Source organism: Protopterus annectens, chromosome 5.part0 (genome assembly GCF_019279795.1).
Source record: "Protopterus annectens isolate FY-2018-M chromosome 5.part0, PAN1.0, whole genome shotgun sequence".
Taxonomy (NCBI): domain Eukaryota; kingdom Metazoa; phylum Chordata; order Ceratodontiformes; family Protopteridae; genus Protopterus; species Protopterus annectens.
Genome location: NC_056735.1, coordinates 1,486,096,157 through 1,486,112,706, shown reverse-complemented (window position 1 = coordinate 1,486,112,706; position 16,550 = coordinate 1,486,096,157). Strand labels below are relative to the sequence as shown.

The 16,550-nt window shown below is 38.7% G+C and overlaps 1 protein-coding gene across 1 annotated transcript in view; it reads left to right on the top strand.

Moving 5' to 3' along the window:
* The window catches only part of GAB2 (GRB2 associated binding protein 2), a 1,426,812-nt gene that overhangs the window by 1,163,860 nt on the left and 246,402 nt on the right, over positions 1–16,550 (top strand). Inside the window, exon 3 of the mRNA XM_044071312.1 lies at positions 257–494. Coding sequence (XP_043927247.1) covers positions 257–494 — 238 coding nt within the window. The remainder of the gene's footprint in view (positions 1–256; positions 495–16,550) is intronic.

Below are 16,550 nucleotides of genomic sequence, written 5' to 3'. Positions count from 1 at the left end.
CGCATCTTTTTATTAGCCAATTACAAGGTAAGCACGTATTAAAGACAGCAGAGTGTTTATGTTTTCTAGCAAAATAAAATCTTAAGTATTTCCTGTTTGTGAGATGGGTAACTCGCGTTAGGCAAATTGGGCCTTGTGTCTTTGATATGCAGAATGTGTTTGGTTAAATATAGTACAGGGCCAGCATCTCAGTGTTAATTTAATAGGAAAACTACAGTAAAATGTTATGGTAATGAGTTCCTTTCTTTTCATGCAGATTCCATAAGAAGCGTCCCCTCAGGAGGTCTTGGCCCTCGTTCTTCTCCTGCTGACCTGGGACATTCTAACCAACATCTTTTGAGGGTACGGAAGTCATCAGCACCAGCCCACTCCAGCCAGCCTACCCTATTCACTTTTGACAACTCAAGCCATGTTCCACCCCCGCTGTCTGCTAGCGCTCCACAGGACTACCTCTTTCTCCATCAGTGCATGAGCAGAAGAACAGAAAATGCAAGGTAGGCACACGGAGTGAAATCTGTGCTATGTCAGGTCTCTCAAGAATCAACTATAGGCTTGTGATTTGAAGTACAATACAGACTGATAATTAAATGTGAAGTAAACATACATTTTTTTAATTGGTTGTTTGATTTTTGCAGTTTATTTATTTGGTTGGCATAGTTTGTTAACTGGGAAGGAGACCTGCTCCTTGGCCCCCTTTGATCTATGACTAGAAACAAATGTAAAACACAAATTGCTTTATATTGCATTTTTAGTACAAGTAAACTAATCATAACATTAAATCTCCCAGCATTTTTGTCTTCTGTTCTGAACAGATAGGTCAGTTTATAATACAACCTAAGCTGATTAAACCTATGCTGTGATTGTCTGCATGTAGCTAACTGAAGGAGAGAAACATTTCAGGCTAGACCCCAAGGTACATGTGCTGTGGTACCTTCTCAAAAGGATATTGTAGAAGTCACACATATAGCTAGGAGTGGAATCTTTAAGCCTTTGCAAGGTGGCTGAGAGTGTCTTAACATACTTTTTGGCATTGAAGGTTAATTTGTTGCAGTTTATTCATTGCCATAAGGTGGATAAATCATGCCACAGGCCCTTCTGTGTGAAGTTTGATGCTCTCCAGGTTACATGAGTAGTAAATTGGGCATGTCAGTCAGTAGATCATCAAGAAAGACAGAAAAGGGACTAGACCCAAGTAAATATCTCTTAGCTAAAAATGTCATTATCTGAAGTGGATTACCCTAAGACATCTAGAACATGTCAGGTTCTGTAGTTGCAGAACCTGCTTATGACTACCCCCCCCCCCCAAAAAAAAAAAAAAAGGCTGACGTGGCAAGTTTAGATAAAAGTAGGATATGATCTGCTGATGTGATTTGAATATCTACATCACTTCTACAGTGTTAGCCCCTGTCAGATGCTCCTTGTTTATGTTGTTATAAATAAAGTCAGTGGTGCTGTAGATAGCAAAGAGTATGCTGAAGCCTTTTGGGAACCCTTGCTGTGTATTTGTCAGATTCTTGAATTTGTTGATGTATTCTATAATTTCATTAAAGACAATTCTTTCAAGATTTTTGTCAGTGGGCAAAGAATAGCTTATGTTAAAGTCATGAGCCATTAGAGGATCAGTGACTTTTGGCAGTGGGCAAATAGTAGCATGCTTGAAAGTAAAGGACAGGATCCCAGTTATGAGGTTGGGTTGAATATAAAAGACAGAGGGGTCTAGATATACAAGGGGTAGTCATTTTGAGGAAGCAAAGGTGCAGAGGGGTGTTTCTTGAGGCATATGTTTTTAGCAGTTTTTGTAGTCAGTTGTGCACTGTCATAGTACTATTTTCTCTGAAGTGGAAAGTTGGGCTAAATCAGATGGCAGTCAGTGATTTGCAGGTTGCAGGGGATTAAGGATAACTATGCTCAGTAGGATATGGAATTTGCAACTGAGGTATGATCCTTAAAGATATAGCAAATACAGTGTCCCCATTTGGTATGTTGGGCATTCTATACTTAAATTTGATGGTTTTCTAAAATACACTTTTTGGTAATTGTTGAGAATTTTTTGTATATACCCGCAGTGGTGGTGCTGCGGTAGCGTTGTCGCCTCACAGTAAGATGCTGTCCGGTTCGATTCTCAGCTAGAGCGTCTTCTGCGTGGAGACATGCGTGAATGGACGTACCTTCGTTGAAGGTTGTGCGTCAGGCCTGGCAAGCCGGTACGTAAAAATCAACTGCCAATCATTAGCGGACCAGAGGTCCGCTGTGGCGACCCCTAACCAGGAAAAGCCGAAAGACACAAACAAGCTGAGAATTTTTTGCTGTCCTCTAACATAAAGAAATTTAGCAGTCTTGGTGAGGATCTTACTTTGCCTGTTGCAGTCCAAGTGAGTCTGATGAAGATAATCATCTTAGCAGCCTTTCTTCTATCAAGCCCAGCTGGTGTCTGTTACCTGTGAAACAGCCTTGATATCTGGAGTGATCCTGGGCATTTCCTAGCTGTAAGAAATCTCATCTTGTTAGAAAATATATTTTTTAAGTAGTAAGTTGAGTTAGGTAGAAGTCAAGGGCAGAGTTGTGATCTTTTTCATTATAGTGGTGTCTGACCTAACCAGTCCAGATTAAGACTTTCCTGAAGCCAATATCCCCAGAATATAAAGAGGTAGGACTTTGGGACTTTTAAATGTTCATTATAATAAGATAGGGCAATGGCCACAGATGAGATTCAGAAAGACAGAACAACCCTTGCATCTGTATTGAGTACAGCACAGAATTCAATAGGGTGTCTGCTCCTGGTGCTGCCTCAGACTTACCTGGTTTGCCAACAGTCTAAACAAGATCAACCAGCAATATAATTCTTTTCATCTAAGAAATGAGGGGTCCTGTCCAACCAAGGATGAAGTCCCTTAGGATTGCTGCCTTAGTCCTACTACCTTTAAGACTTGTGTTTCTAGTATCTCTTTAAAAAGGTTCAGGGGAGTTGGTAAGAGAGTGCATGTGTGTGTGTGTGTGTGTGTGTGTGTGTGTGTGTGTGTGTGTGTGTGTGTGTGTGTGTGTGTGTGTGTGTGTGTGTGTGTGTGTGTGTGTGTGTGTATATATATATATATATATATCTATAAAGCAGCCAATAATGCCATGCATTAGAGTTTCATAGGTTTGCTATTCAGACAGTACATGTGGATGTAAAACCTGTTCTGTTAATTTTTTAAACAAATTGTAGAATACTGTGCCTCTTATGTGTCCAGCTTTGTAAAGCATCTCTGATTTTTTTATTTGTTTTATTTATTTATATTTGTTGACCGGGATTGTCCAACTGGACGTAGGTCCATTTTCAGCGGAAGCCCGGGGAGAAAAGCTCCACAGTTAAAATAAACAGACAGTAGTTACATTGGATTACATAGCGATTAACAATTTAACATAGCAATTACGTACAACATATTTACAGATGAAGAACGTAGTACATCAGTAGACAACTAGATTCTTTATCTGTGAAGTACATAACAGACATTAACAAATGTTACAATAAGAAGTTCCTGCTGTATAATAAGTACTAGGCTTATGAGCATCTGAGCTTGCTATAGTCAAGGTAGTTAGTGGAGTGGAAAGAAAGGTAGTGGTTGGATGGGTGATATTAGAGTGGGAGTTGCAAGGGCATAGCCAGCATGTTTTTAGGTGCGCTTTTAGTAAAGTTTTGAAGTGGGTGCATGATGGTACGGAGGTAATTGTGGGTGGAAGGGAGTTCCATAATTTGGCTATGGTGCAAGAGAATAGTGCTTCACCAGCAGAGTTATTGGCTTTAGTGATCTGCAAGTGATTTTTGTTGCTGGATCTTAGTGGTCTGGTGGTGTGATAGGGTTGGAGTAGATTCTGGAGGGATGAGGACATTTAGTGGATGGTTTAATAGTTTGTGGGCGAGTGAGAGTTGTCTCATTTTTAAGCCCTGTCCCACATTAAAACATCTGCCAGTTAGCAGAGAGAGCTAAAGCTCAGATGAGTTGCTTTCAGTGCCCAAGGTGCAGGATTTGATTCCTTCCAGCTTCTTTTGTCTGTTGTTGGACTTTAGTCAGATCATTTAACCACACAGTGCTCCTGTGTTAACCCTGAAAAGGGACAGTTTGTCCAGTGGGTTTACCTGGTTTAAAATAAGTAAAATTAAACACACACACAAAAAATATTTTCTTGAGTATATCATTCGGGATTACGGTCAGTCAGAAATGCCAGTCATTAGAGTTCCATATTTTGTATCTTTCAGAAAAGACCGTGCAACACCTGTTGTTCTTTTAACTTTTTAAGTGAATTAGAGTTGTCTGGCATTTAACATCATGAGCTGTTAACAAACTGCTTCCAGTAGTAGCTTTGAGCAAGTCACTCAGACAGTGGTATCGCTTTGCCCCTGAAAAGGAGCACCTTGTCCAGTTGGCTAACCTGATTAACAAGTACATAAAATAAAATACAAGTCAAAAGCTGTCCCTTTTGGGGCCTTTGTCTCCCCTCCCCATTATTTCTGGTTTTGTCCAGAATTCATGAGCAAAGAAGTTGAGATGTATTCTGTTCTTTGTAAAATTTGTGGCTTTCTGACAAATTGTTGTGGATTGCATTCTCTAAGCAGTAATGACAGTGATGCAAGTTTCAGACTATATCCTTCATAAAATACTTGCTAAATCAAAGCTTGTTATTCTAGCAATGTTCTAAGTATAGAAGACAAGTATTTAAAATTTCTACTTCACACTTTTGGGTCTTTGCACAGACTCTTGAGCTAAGAGGTTGGGTGGTCACGAAGGGTGCAGTGGGTTGCACTGTGTTGTTCTCACAGCAGTGTGCTGAAATATACTTCTACGCAGTAGTGGTGCTGCAGTAGCATTGTCGCATCACAGCAAGACGCTGTCCCGTTCGATTCTCAGCTAGAGCGTCTTCTGTGTGGAGGCATGCGTGAATGGGTGTGCCTTCGTTGAAGGTTGTGCATCAGGGCTGGTAACTCGGCACGTAAAAATCCACTACCAAACATTAACGGACCGGAGTTCCGCTGTGGCGACCCCTAACCCCATAAGCCGAAAGACACAACAACAACAACTCATTACTTATATATTCATTCATTCATTTGATTGCAAGCAGTCGTCTGAGTTTATACAGTTATCCAAGGGGGCTGTAATTGATGCTCGCGTCTATGTGTGTATGTGTGTGGCTTGTGTGTGTGTGTAAATATTAGATTCCTGCATTCCTGAGTAATTGTGGTATAAAGGAAGGAATCGATTGTAGTAAACAGCATCATCATCATCATCATATGTGCCTGGTTCTTTGATTACAGTCCTTGGTTTCCTTGTTTTGTTCACTGTTGCAGTGTGTTTATTATCTGGCTGTGAATAAATTGGGCAGCATAAATTCTGTAAGTTTAACATTACTATTTTAACTTTGAATACATTTTTAATTTTGCTTGTTTTTTTCCAGGAGCAAGAGTGTGATATGCACTGTGTTGGTCACCAACATATTGTCTTGTACTTAGTTGAGATGAGTAAGGCTATAGCCTGTTAATAGGCTACTTTCTGTAGTACAGATTATAATTTTCTTGGATTTTGTTTATATACTGTTTGAATCTGACCACATCACTTCACCAGACAGTGCTCGTGGGCTGCCTTTGAAAAAGGACACTTGTGTCCAGAGAGTTGTCCTAAGCTGTTAACAAATGTATTATCGATACATCTTCTGAATTATTGTACCATTTTTTTATAACCACTGTTTGACTGTTGATTTCATCATGTTTCTTGTAGTGTAATGAGTTGCCAGATGAATTTTCAATAAATGTTGAGTTTCAAAGAAAGAGAATTTTGCTGTTGCTTATGCTATGTTTGTTTTGAGTGTGAGAGTGTTGTGTTCAGAAAATGGCTGTGGTTTGCTATAAAACTTCAGTTTTTGAATTAAATCCAAATCCCTGATTATTGTAAAAGTAAAAAGAAGAATAATATGCACAGTTTTGAACAGTGCTTTACGGTAATTAGTGGAGAGGCAGACAAGTAATGGGGCAGTGGTGTGGTTGCTGGGTCCATTACCCTGCCTAGGGCCCCATTTAACCATGATCCAGCTCTGGTGATACCACTAGTGAAAGGCCACAGCAGATCAGTAACTCATTTGCCCATTTGTTCCACATTATGACATTTGGTGTTCCACATTTTGGGGAAGGAAGGTTGAGAGCTCTGTCCCCTGAATTATAATGGTTTAGTTTGTTAAAGTCTATGTCATTCCAATTCAGTACTAGCTTCCACTTGTTAATATATTTAACACATTAAAAGAAATTTACAAGAGTACTGTTGACTTACCCAGCTTGTTACAACAGAATAAATGAAGCAGATAAATGACTCCTTGGCTCAAAGGAAGGGAAAACTTGACTGTACAGAAATGTTTCTCTTGTCTGGCACAGACAGTGAAACAAATTAAGAATGAATTACATCACCATAGCCTCACCTCTGCATAATGCCCCAATTTTACTCATGGGTCAGCTGCTCCTGGTGTCACTAGTACCACTGGAAATAGGCATGTATCACTGCATGCAGCTCATAACTCTCAGTTATCACATTTTGTCAGAAAATTCTTTTAAGCTAAAATGTTAGGGTGCCATGTATTTCTGAGCATCCCCCTTAAATTATGATTTCCATAATTCATTTCAATAGTCACTGCACCAATGTTATAATATTACAGCCATGACTTTCCAAACGCAATGGCATCACCTTTGTTTAGCATTCAGACGGTTGCAAATGGCCAACCTCACTACATTTAGTGCAGAAAAGCTGTGCAGCTGCCTGGTTCAAAGTATTCTAATTCAGCACTAAAGGAACAGGAAGAAAGTGAATGAGAATCAGATGCTGCTAAGGTATGTTTCTCTGTTCAGCACATGCAGAACTAACATGGTTCAGTTAATACTTACAGCAACAGCAGAAAAAATAACATGGTTAACGGCAAACAAATTCTGCACATTTATTTCTTAGTGTGTGTGTGTGTGTGTGTGTGTGTGTGTGTGTGTGTGTGTGTGTGTGTGTGTGTGTGTGTGTGTGTGTGTGTGTGTGTGTGTGTGTGTGTGGTCTCCTAAAATGACAAGTTGAGGGCAGGGGACAGAGAGTGAGGAGTGGAGGGCAGAGGGCCAAGGGACTAAAAGAGTCTGCGCCCCCAAGGTGCCACTGCATGTCATGACTTCAGATTCTGTAAGCATTCCATGTAGTGACATCAACTTCTGTAGGCATTCCATACAGTGATGTAGGCATCTGTAAGCATTTCAAGCAGTGACCTTAGATTCATAAGCATTCTGTGTTGTGATTGCAGCTTCTCTGAGCATTTCATGTAGTGACTTCAGATTCCATAAGCATTCTATGTAGTGACATCAGATTCTGTAAGCATTCTATGTAGTGACTTCAGATTTTGTAAGTATTTATGTAGTGACATCAGCATCTGTAAGCATTCCATATAGTGACATCAACTTCTGTAGGCATTCCATACAGTGACATAGGCATCTGTAAGCATTTCAAGCAGTGATTTCAGAATCCATAAGCATTCTGTGTTGTGATTGCAGCTTCTGTGAGAATTCCATGTAGTGACTTCAGATTCCGTAAGCATTCTATATAGTGACTTCATATTCTGTAAGTATTTATGTAGTGACATCAGCTTCTGTGAGCATTCCGTGTAGTGAATTCTGCAACTGTTTATGTAGTGACATACGTTTCTGCAAGCATTCCATGTAGTGACATCATCTTCAGTAAGCATTTAAGGCAGTGTCTTCACTCTCTGTGTGCATTCCATACAGTGACATTAGGCCCTCTTGACAGATAAAGCTCAGTTTGAAGACAAAAGAAAGTGGGCTTTCACATACCTGTACTTATGTTTTATCTAATAGGGTGGGAGGAAGAGAGCAGGGGGCACATGGGTTGAACGCAGCCAGGGGCTCAAGGTGTATTTAATTTGCCAATGTAGCTCACATGTATTGAATTACAATCAAAGTAATCTTTTACTCCATTGGCACCACCTTTTCTTCCATCGTAATACAAAGGTCCTTCTCATAAATGCCTACAGAGTTTGTATGCACCACATTTATAAGTATTCCTTTGACCACTTCATTTCTGGTTTTGATCTTACTTGTTTATTATCATTCGCAAAAAACATTTAAAATCTTTACTTTCTTATATGCAAAGAGAGGATTATCTGCCAGTACTTCCCCTGAATTCTGTTCAGGTTTTAAAAATGTTCAATTATTTAGTAAAATATTTTTAATATTTATCATAGCTAGTGAATTATGGTAAACATTTTAACAACTGGTTCTCCCTAAGGCAACTTCCCCAGTACATCCTTATTCATATGTGCTACCTCTAAAGTTAAACTTGGTGTTTTGTCTAACCCCAGCCCTACACATTACCACACCAAAAAAAACCTTCCCTAACAGTATTACTACACAAGACAGGTAAAGATGCACACATACACCAACACACACGCATAATACTAAAAATATTGTCATACCTAGCCCTTACTCTAACCCTTACCTAGAAACACTCACAATAAAACATTCACACACACACACACACACACACATGTACCACTTGGTCTATTCCTTTACCTAGTCCTTTTTAAAACCCTAACCAGAAGAAAACAACACTTACCTACATGAAAGCACAGTGGACACAACATAAAGCAGTTGATGAGTCAAATGGAATATTCAGTTTAAAGTGTTAACAATGTGCCTTGCAGAAAACGTATGCATTTGCCAAACTATAAGGCAGCAATGTGCGTGCATTTATATACGTGTGTGTGTGTGTGTGTGTGTGTGTGTATATACATATATCTATATATATATATATATATATATATATGTATATATATATGTGTATATATATATATATATATATATATATATATATATATATATATATGTATATATATGTATATATATATATATATATATATATATATATATATATATATATATGTAAATGTGTGTGTGTGTGTGTGTGTGCGCGTGTGTATAACTTATTACGTGTGTTATGCATATATGTATTTGTGTGAGTGACACACACAGTCATAGAACATGTAATGACAGAGTTAATATTATGTATTACTGTGCAGGACTGGAGGTATGGGAGGCTTACTTCCATACAAAACACTTGTTTTGGTGGTTTTGATAGGTCAGGAGTTAATATATGTCTGTCGATGCACTGGTTACTGATGCATGTGCCATTCAGTAGTGTGTCACTCATATATGTGTAGACACATACATGAACACACACACACGTGCGCGTGTACACACATGTACACAAATGCACATATATACGTGTGTGTGTGTGTATATATATATATATATATATATATATATATATATATGTATATATATATATATATATATATATATATATATATATATATATATATATAGTTAATGTAAATGATGGTGTTAGAGGCGTAGTCTTTTAATTGGTCTGTTTTCCTTAATGATTATAATTCACATGGTAGGTTGTTGTTCTACTTCAGACACAGTTCAGTACTGTATACCAAAACAAGTATGGCACGAGGCCTACCTTGCTGCAACTGTTCTATGTTCCACAAATGCCATGAGTACCTCTTACAGTGGATATAAAAAGTTTACACACCCCTGTTAAAATGCCAGGTTTTTGTGATATAAAAAATGACACCACAATAAATCATTTCAAAACGTTTCCCACGTTTAATGTGACCCATAATCTGTACAGTTCAATTATAAAACAAACAAATCTGTTAGGGGGAAAATATAAAAAATAAAAAACATACAATACGCTGGTTGCATAAGTGTGCACATCCTTAAATTAATACTTTGTTGTGTGTTCACACCCTTAAACTAATACTTTGTTGAAGCACCTTTTGATTTAATTACAGCATTCAGTCTTCTTGGGTAGGAGTCTATCAGCATAGCACATCTTGACTTGGCAGTATTTGCCCACTCTTCCTTGTAAAAGTGCTCCATATCTGCCAGATTGTGAGAGCATCTCTTGTGCACAGCCCTCTTCAGGTCACCCCACAGATTTTCTATTCAAATTAGGTCTGGCCTCTGGCTGAGCCATTCCAAAACTTTAATTTTCTTCTGGTGAAGCCATTCTTTTGTTGATTTAGATATATGCTTGGGGTCATTGTCATGTTGAAAGGTGAAATTCCTCTTCATCTTCAGCTTTCTAGCAGACACCTGAAGGTTTTGGGCCAAAAGTGACTGGTATTTAGAACTGTTCATAATTCCTTCCACCTTGACTAAAGCCCCAGTTCCAACCGAAGAAAAGCAACCCCAAAGCATGATACTGCCACCACCATGCTTCATCATGGGGATGGTGTTCTTTTGGTGATGCAAAATGTTGTTTTTGCACCAAACATACCTTTTTTGTACCCTTCTCCTGACTGACACCTTTCAACAATGAGATCCCTTTGATCCATTGTAAGGTCCGTGCGAACCATGGCTTTTACTGTAGCAGACAAAGTGAGTAAATGTCAGGAAAATCCTACTAGGGCAGCTGAACTTTATTTGGGGTTAATCAGAGTCTCTTTAATTGATGACAGGTGTGTACCCAAGAAGACTGAATGCTATAATTAAATCAAAAGGTACTTCAACAAAGTATTAGTTTAAGAGTGTGCAGACTTATGCAACCAGCGTATTGTACGTTTTTTTATTTTTTATATTTTATCCCCTACCAGATTTGTTTGTTTTTCAGTTGAATTGTACAAGTTATAGGTCACATTAAAGGTGCGAAAAGTTTTGAAATGATGTATTGTGGTGTCATTTTTTTATATCACAAAATCCTGGTATTTTAACAGGACTGTGTAAACTTTTATATCCACTGTATGTATTCATTCATTCATTTGATCGCAAGCAGTCATCTGAGCTTACACAGTTATCCAAGGGGGCTGGATCATTATCATTTGTCTATGCAATATATTTTTATAGTGCAGGTTATTATAACACCCTTATCTTTTTTTTTCCAATATCTTTATTTGAACTTTAATGTATATATATGTGTGTGTGTGTGTGTGTGTATATATATATATATATATATATATATATATATATATATATATATATATATATATGGGTCTGCTTCATTTGGCCGACAGACCATTTAATCAAAACTCATTTGATCGAAAACCAGTATTCAAGGCGTAAAACTGGGATTTGTCCCCCTCCCCAATGTTGTGCGACCCTGGAGTTGCTATATATAGTTGGGGGGGGCACAGCCCCCCCACATTGGGGGGGTGGGGTGCTTTGCCCCCCCCACCTAGTTTTGTTTAAAATGTGTACTTTTTGATTTATTTTCTTCTTTTAAAGGAAACTAGGTGGGGGGCTTCGTCCCCCACACACCCCATAACTTTATATACAAACTCCAGGGTCGCACGACATTGGGGAGGGGGACAAATCCCAGTTTTATGCCTTGAATACTGGTTTTTGATCAAAGGAACTTTCAACCAAATGAGTTTCAATCAAATGGTCTGTCGATCAAATGAGGTAGACCCATCTATATATATATATATATATATATATATATATATATATATATATATATATATATGTATATACACACACACACACACACACACACACACACACACACACATACACATGTGCGCACATATATGGGATCCGTACTCTTTATCGAACTGCCGTTTCACCAAAAGTGAAACGGCCGAGCACACTTTTGCAAAAGTGCTTTTCACCGAAAAAGCACTTTCACGAAAGTGTGCTTAAATAAGGGTAAAAATGTGGCGAGATGGCTGTTGTTGAGATCGTAGCACAGTGAGGATAAGGGAATATTCCCTTTTCCCCACTGTAGCGCGATCTCGGAGTGAGAATATAAAAGTGGGGGTGCAGGGGCCTTGCCCCCCTCCGTAAATGTGAGTACTGTTTTTTTTTTTTTTATTTTGTTGTTTTTTTAATTTTTTTAACACACTTTAGTGAAAGTGCTTTTTCGGTGTAAAGCACTTTCGCTAAAGTGTGTTCGGCCGATGTGGTTTTGGTTGTTTGAGCTATCGCTCAATAGTACGAGATCCATATATATATATATATATATATATATATATATATATATATATATATATATATATCAAGAACGTCTTCAACATTTAGTAAGCATTTGTAGATACAGACTACTATTTTTTTAATACATTGAAAAAGTAACAGAAAAAAGAAAATTAATAACATAAGAACTATGTACACCAAGTGCTAAGTGCCATTTTATGATTTTAATTACTACAAGAGCAGTATTACACATCACTATGGACTTTAGCTTATGAGTGAAATTTCTTGGTACTATTTATTTTCTTTGTTAATTTAGCTTGTCTTTATTTGTGTATATTTAAGTTTATCGGAGTATGTGATCAAGAAGTGTACTCCAAAATTGTGTATAGTAGGAGAATTTGCTTTAGTTATTAGCTGTTAACTTATGAGTCATTATATATAGGTTCATAGGTTCATAGGTTGGTACTAGGCTGTCGGCCCTATGGCCTATACAAGCCTAGCCATAACAATTCCTTGGCTATCCCAGACCCTAACACTCAAACACACATACAAACACTCTCACCACCTCATAATACCAGTCAGCTGTCTCGACAAAACATGCCGTCAACATTTTGGATATTCGTCTGTCTGTACATTCAACAGTATACACCACCCTTGGCATTTGTCGATCAAATTTACGTTTGACAAAATGCAGGGAAACCATACGTAGATATACATATATAGAAGACATACAATAAATTGACAAGTCAATTTTTCAAACAGAAAAAAAGCTAGTACAGCTGATCGAAAGTCAGCTTATTACAGGTACTGCCTTTTTTTTTTTTTTTGTGCGGGATTGTGGTACACTGGGGATTGGGGACTTTGTCTTTTCTCTACTACAGTATGATCTCACAATTGATAATTATAGTTAGTAGGGTGTATGCAGGTCACGAAATTATGTTAAAGCGTATTAGGGGTGGTGATCTTAGGAATAAAACTGAGAGCTGAAGAAAAATAGATTATGTACTTCAAAGCAGATAGACCATCTGAAATTAATGATGCTGTGACTTTGAAACCCTTTCTTCGAGCATGTAATTTACCGCATTGATTTTAATACATTTTTAGAGTATACTTGTCATGTGTTTTTTGGGTATGCAATTTGTTTATATTTTGTTAATGCTGTTTCTTAATGATGTACATGTTTTTAAGATGTGTTTGATTCAGTATCTATCTCAATATGTGGAGAGTATGTGCTTCTATTTGATAGGGGTGATAGTTTTTAATTGCTGCAAGCTGATGGGCTAATGGATGTTTAAATGTTTGACTGTTTAGAAATGCTGTAGTCTGAAGAAGCGATACTATATCATGAAACCACTTACTCTGTGTTTTTTATGATAAATGTTACGTCTGGTGGTCGTCTGGCTCAATATTTTGTTTTATCCTTCATGATACCTGAAACTGGATCATCTTCAGCTGTCACACAAGACCAAGCCCTAAGATCGGTAGTAAAAACTAAAAATATTGCATCAATGGGTCCTGACAATATTCCTGAATGCCTCTTAAATAGCATGAATCACAATTTAGCCACACCCCTAACAACACTGTTCAGTCTCAGCCTCCATACAGGTTTTGTACCAAGGGACTGGAGAACAGCTACAGTCATTCGCTTACATAAGGGAGTACCTTCCACAGACAAAGGCAGTTACAGACCCTTAAGTCTGACCAGCCTCATATGCAAAGCCATAGAAAGACTTATCATAGAATTAAACAGTCAGAACATAGGGGAACCTCCAAACACTGGAACCATTTCAGTTTAAATTCGTCACGGGCAGGTCATGGATGAATGCAAAATGGTGCACACCACATACCTTGACCTGGCCAAAGCTTTTGACACAATTCCCCACTCAGGCATGCTAGAAAAGCTAAGTAAACTGGGAATAAAGCTCTGTGTAACCCACCGGATTGCCAGCTAGCTCACAGATAAGGTGCAGATAATTAAAATAGGGGAAGTTACCTCCACAATGAGACCAGTCACCAGTGAAACCCTCAGGCTCTGTGCTGGGACATGTCTTGTTTGGCATATACTTTTCTGAAGTAAAAGCCAGAACCAAAGGGCTCTGGCTGACAAGTTTGCAGATGACTACAGGCTAGGAGCAGTCATTGTATCCCCAAATTAATTGGCCATCCTGCAAGAAGGTTTCTCTCAAATAAATAACTAGTGCCAAAATCATGGACTGAAACTGAATTCCAAAAAATGCATTATTGTATCCTTTGGGAAATCATCTACCACAGAGACCTACCACATTGAAAATACACCCGTAAGAGATGACCCATTTCTTCAGGATTTGGGAGCTTACATGGAAGTGACCTCACTTTTTACCAACATGTGTCTATTTGTAAAAAAGTCTTTCTATATTGCACAGCTTATAAACAAAGGGATTGTGTCTAGATCTGTGGATATCATTGCCCCCTTTACTCAGCCCTCATTAGGCCAGTCATTGAATGCAGTGCCCCTTTTGGCATGTATCTGTCCAGACACATGCAACAACTTTAACATCCATAGAGACACCTTACTAAAAGGATACAACATGTACTGTATGGACTGTATCAAAGTCATGTCCCTGTGTTCAGCATCCTACAAACTGTTAAGAGGTACCCCATTACTGATGGATTTACTGCACATCAGTATGTCAACCTTTATTAGAAATACTTGGTCTAGGGATCTAAACCTGTTATGCACCATCTAGAGAACAGTTTGGCAGGACAGGTATATCTCACAGAGTGTACTACTGCTGTGGAACAGACTCCCCATCCACATAGAACAAAGTTCATCCCTTTCCATTTTTCAAGCACAACTTAGATCTGTGAATGGGAACTAGCAATTGTACCCCAGGCCTGCCCCTTGTACTACTAATGGACAGAGGCATCTCCTAAATGTTTTATCCCATGCATAGGTCCTCTCCAATTATCTATGGTATGATCCAAGTTATTGTCATTAGGAGTAATGTATATATTATTGACCATATGGTGAGTAAGGCCAGTCTGTAACCAAATGGGATAGGTTATTTTGAGCACAAAAAGAGAAACTGGCTAGGCTTAAAATGTCTGGAAAGGGCAGCTTGCCCAATATTCACCTATGAACTTGTGTGTGTGTGTGTGTGTGTGTGTGTGTGTGTGTGTGTGTGTGTGTGTGTGTGTGTGTGTGTGTGTGTGTGTGTGTGCGTGCGTGCGTGCGTGTGTGTGTGTGTGTGTGTGTGCGTGTGTGTGTGCGTGCGTGCATGCATGCATGTGTTTGTGTGTATATATATATATATATATATATATATATATATATATATATATATATATATATAGATAGATATAGATACATAGATATGTATAGATAATGAGAGAGAGAGAGAGAAAGAGAGTGGAAAGCTTATACCTCTGCTATCCTGACAATGAGAGCTTTGAATTGCCAGTTCCTTATGCTAAACGTTGAATCTCACCAGCACAAATGTCTAGCTAGGATAGCCTCTGTTGCGGATAGAACCTTATCTACGGAAATCCAAGAGATAGCCAAAGAAGCTTTACAAGTCTCCAGACAATCCCTAAAATGTGGCTATAGTGCCTCAGATGTTTCTTGCAGAGCTGCTGCCACAGTTTCTGTCATCCACAGACATGCATGGCTCAGGACTGAGCCTCTGTCATATCAGGTAAGGGCTGAACTGCTGAATGGTGTGCTAGACACAATTTTTTTTTGTTCTCCAGCTGAACAAGCTTTTGAGAAACTGGATAAAAAGGAAAGGAACCTCCCCATGGCAAAAGATTCAGACAATCCAGGAGATGGCAACCAGAGCAAGCACACAGAGCAGGGAGAACCAAACAGCCCACCCAGCACAGAGACCAAATGTAACTATGTTCTACCCTAGCTTCTTATACCCCTTCCTACCCTACCCTCTAAGCCCCTGGCAGGAAGACTCTGCTTCTTCATAACCTAATGTATAGTCATCACCAATGAACAATGGTTCATCAGCATCATAGAGAAGGGGTACTACATCCAGTTCAGAGAAATACAAATTTTTGGGGGGCATTACAAAGCCACCAATACAACAAGAAAGCTTCTTACTACCTGTTCTCAGGGGACTGCTTCATCAAGGATCCATTCAGATTGTTCCTCGATGGCAAGAGGAAAAAGATTTCTACTAAGACTTCTACTGGAGGAGTTTTCTAATTCCAAGAAAGGAGAGCACCTGGAGGCCCATCTTGGCCCTCTCAAAGTTAAAAAAGTTTTTCAACATCCTAAAATTGAGGATGCTTCTGTTGCAAAAACTGCTGCCCATGATCTTCCAAGATGCCCTCATAGTCACTCTAGACCTAAATGAAGCTTACCTCCATGTTCCAATAGCAGATAATCACAAAAAATATCTACAGTTTGCAGTAACAGGTTCTCACTTCCATTTCTGTGATTTACCATTTGGTCTGTCTACTTTTCCCAGAGTTTTCACAAAATGTCTAGCTCCTCTGATAGCACATTGCAGAAGTCTGGGCATTCATATTTATCCCTACTTAGATGACTGCTTTCAGGAAAGATCCACATCAGAGAAAC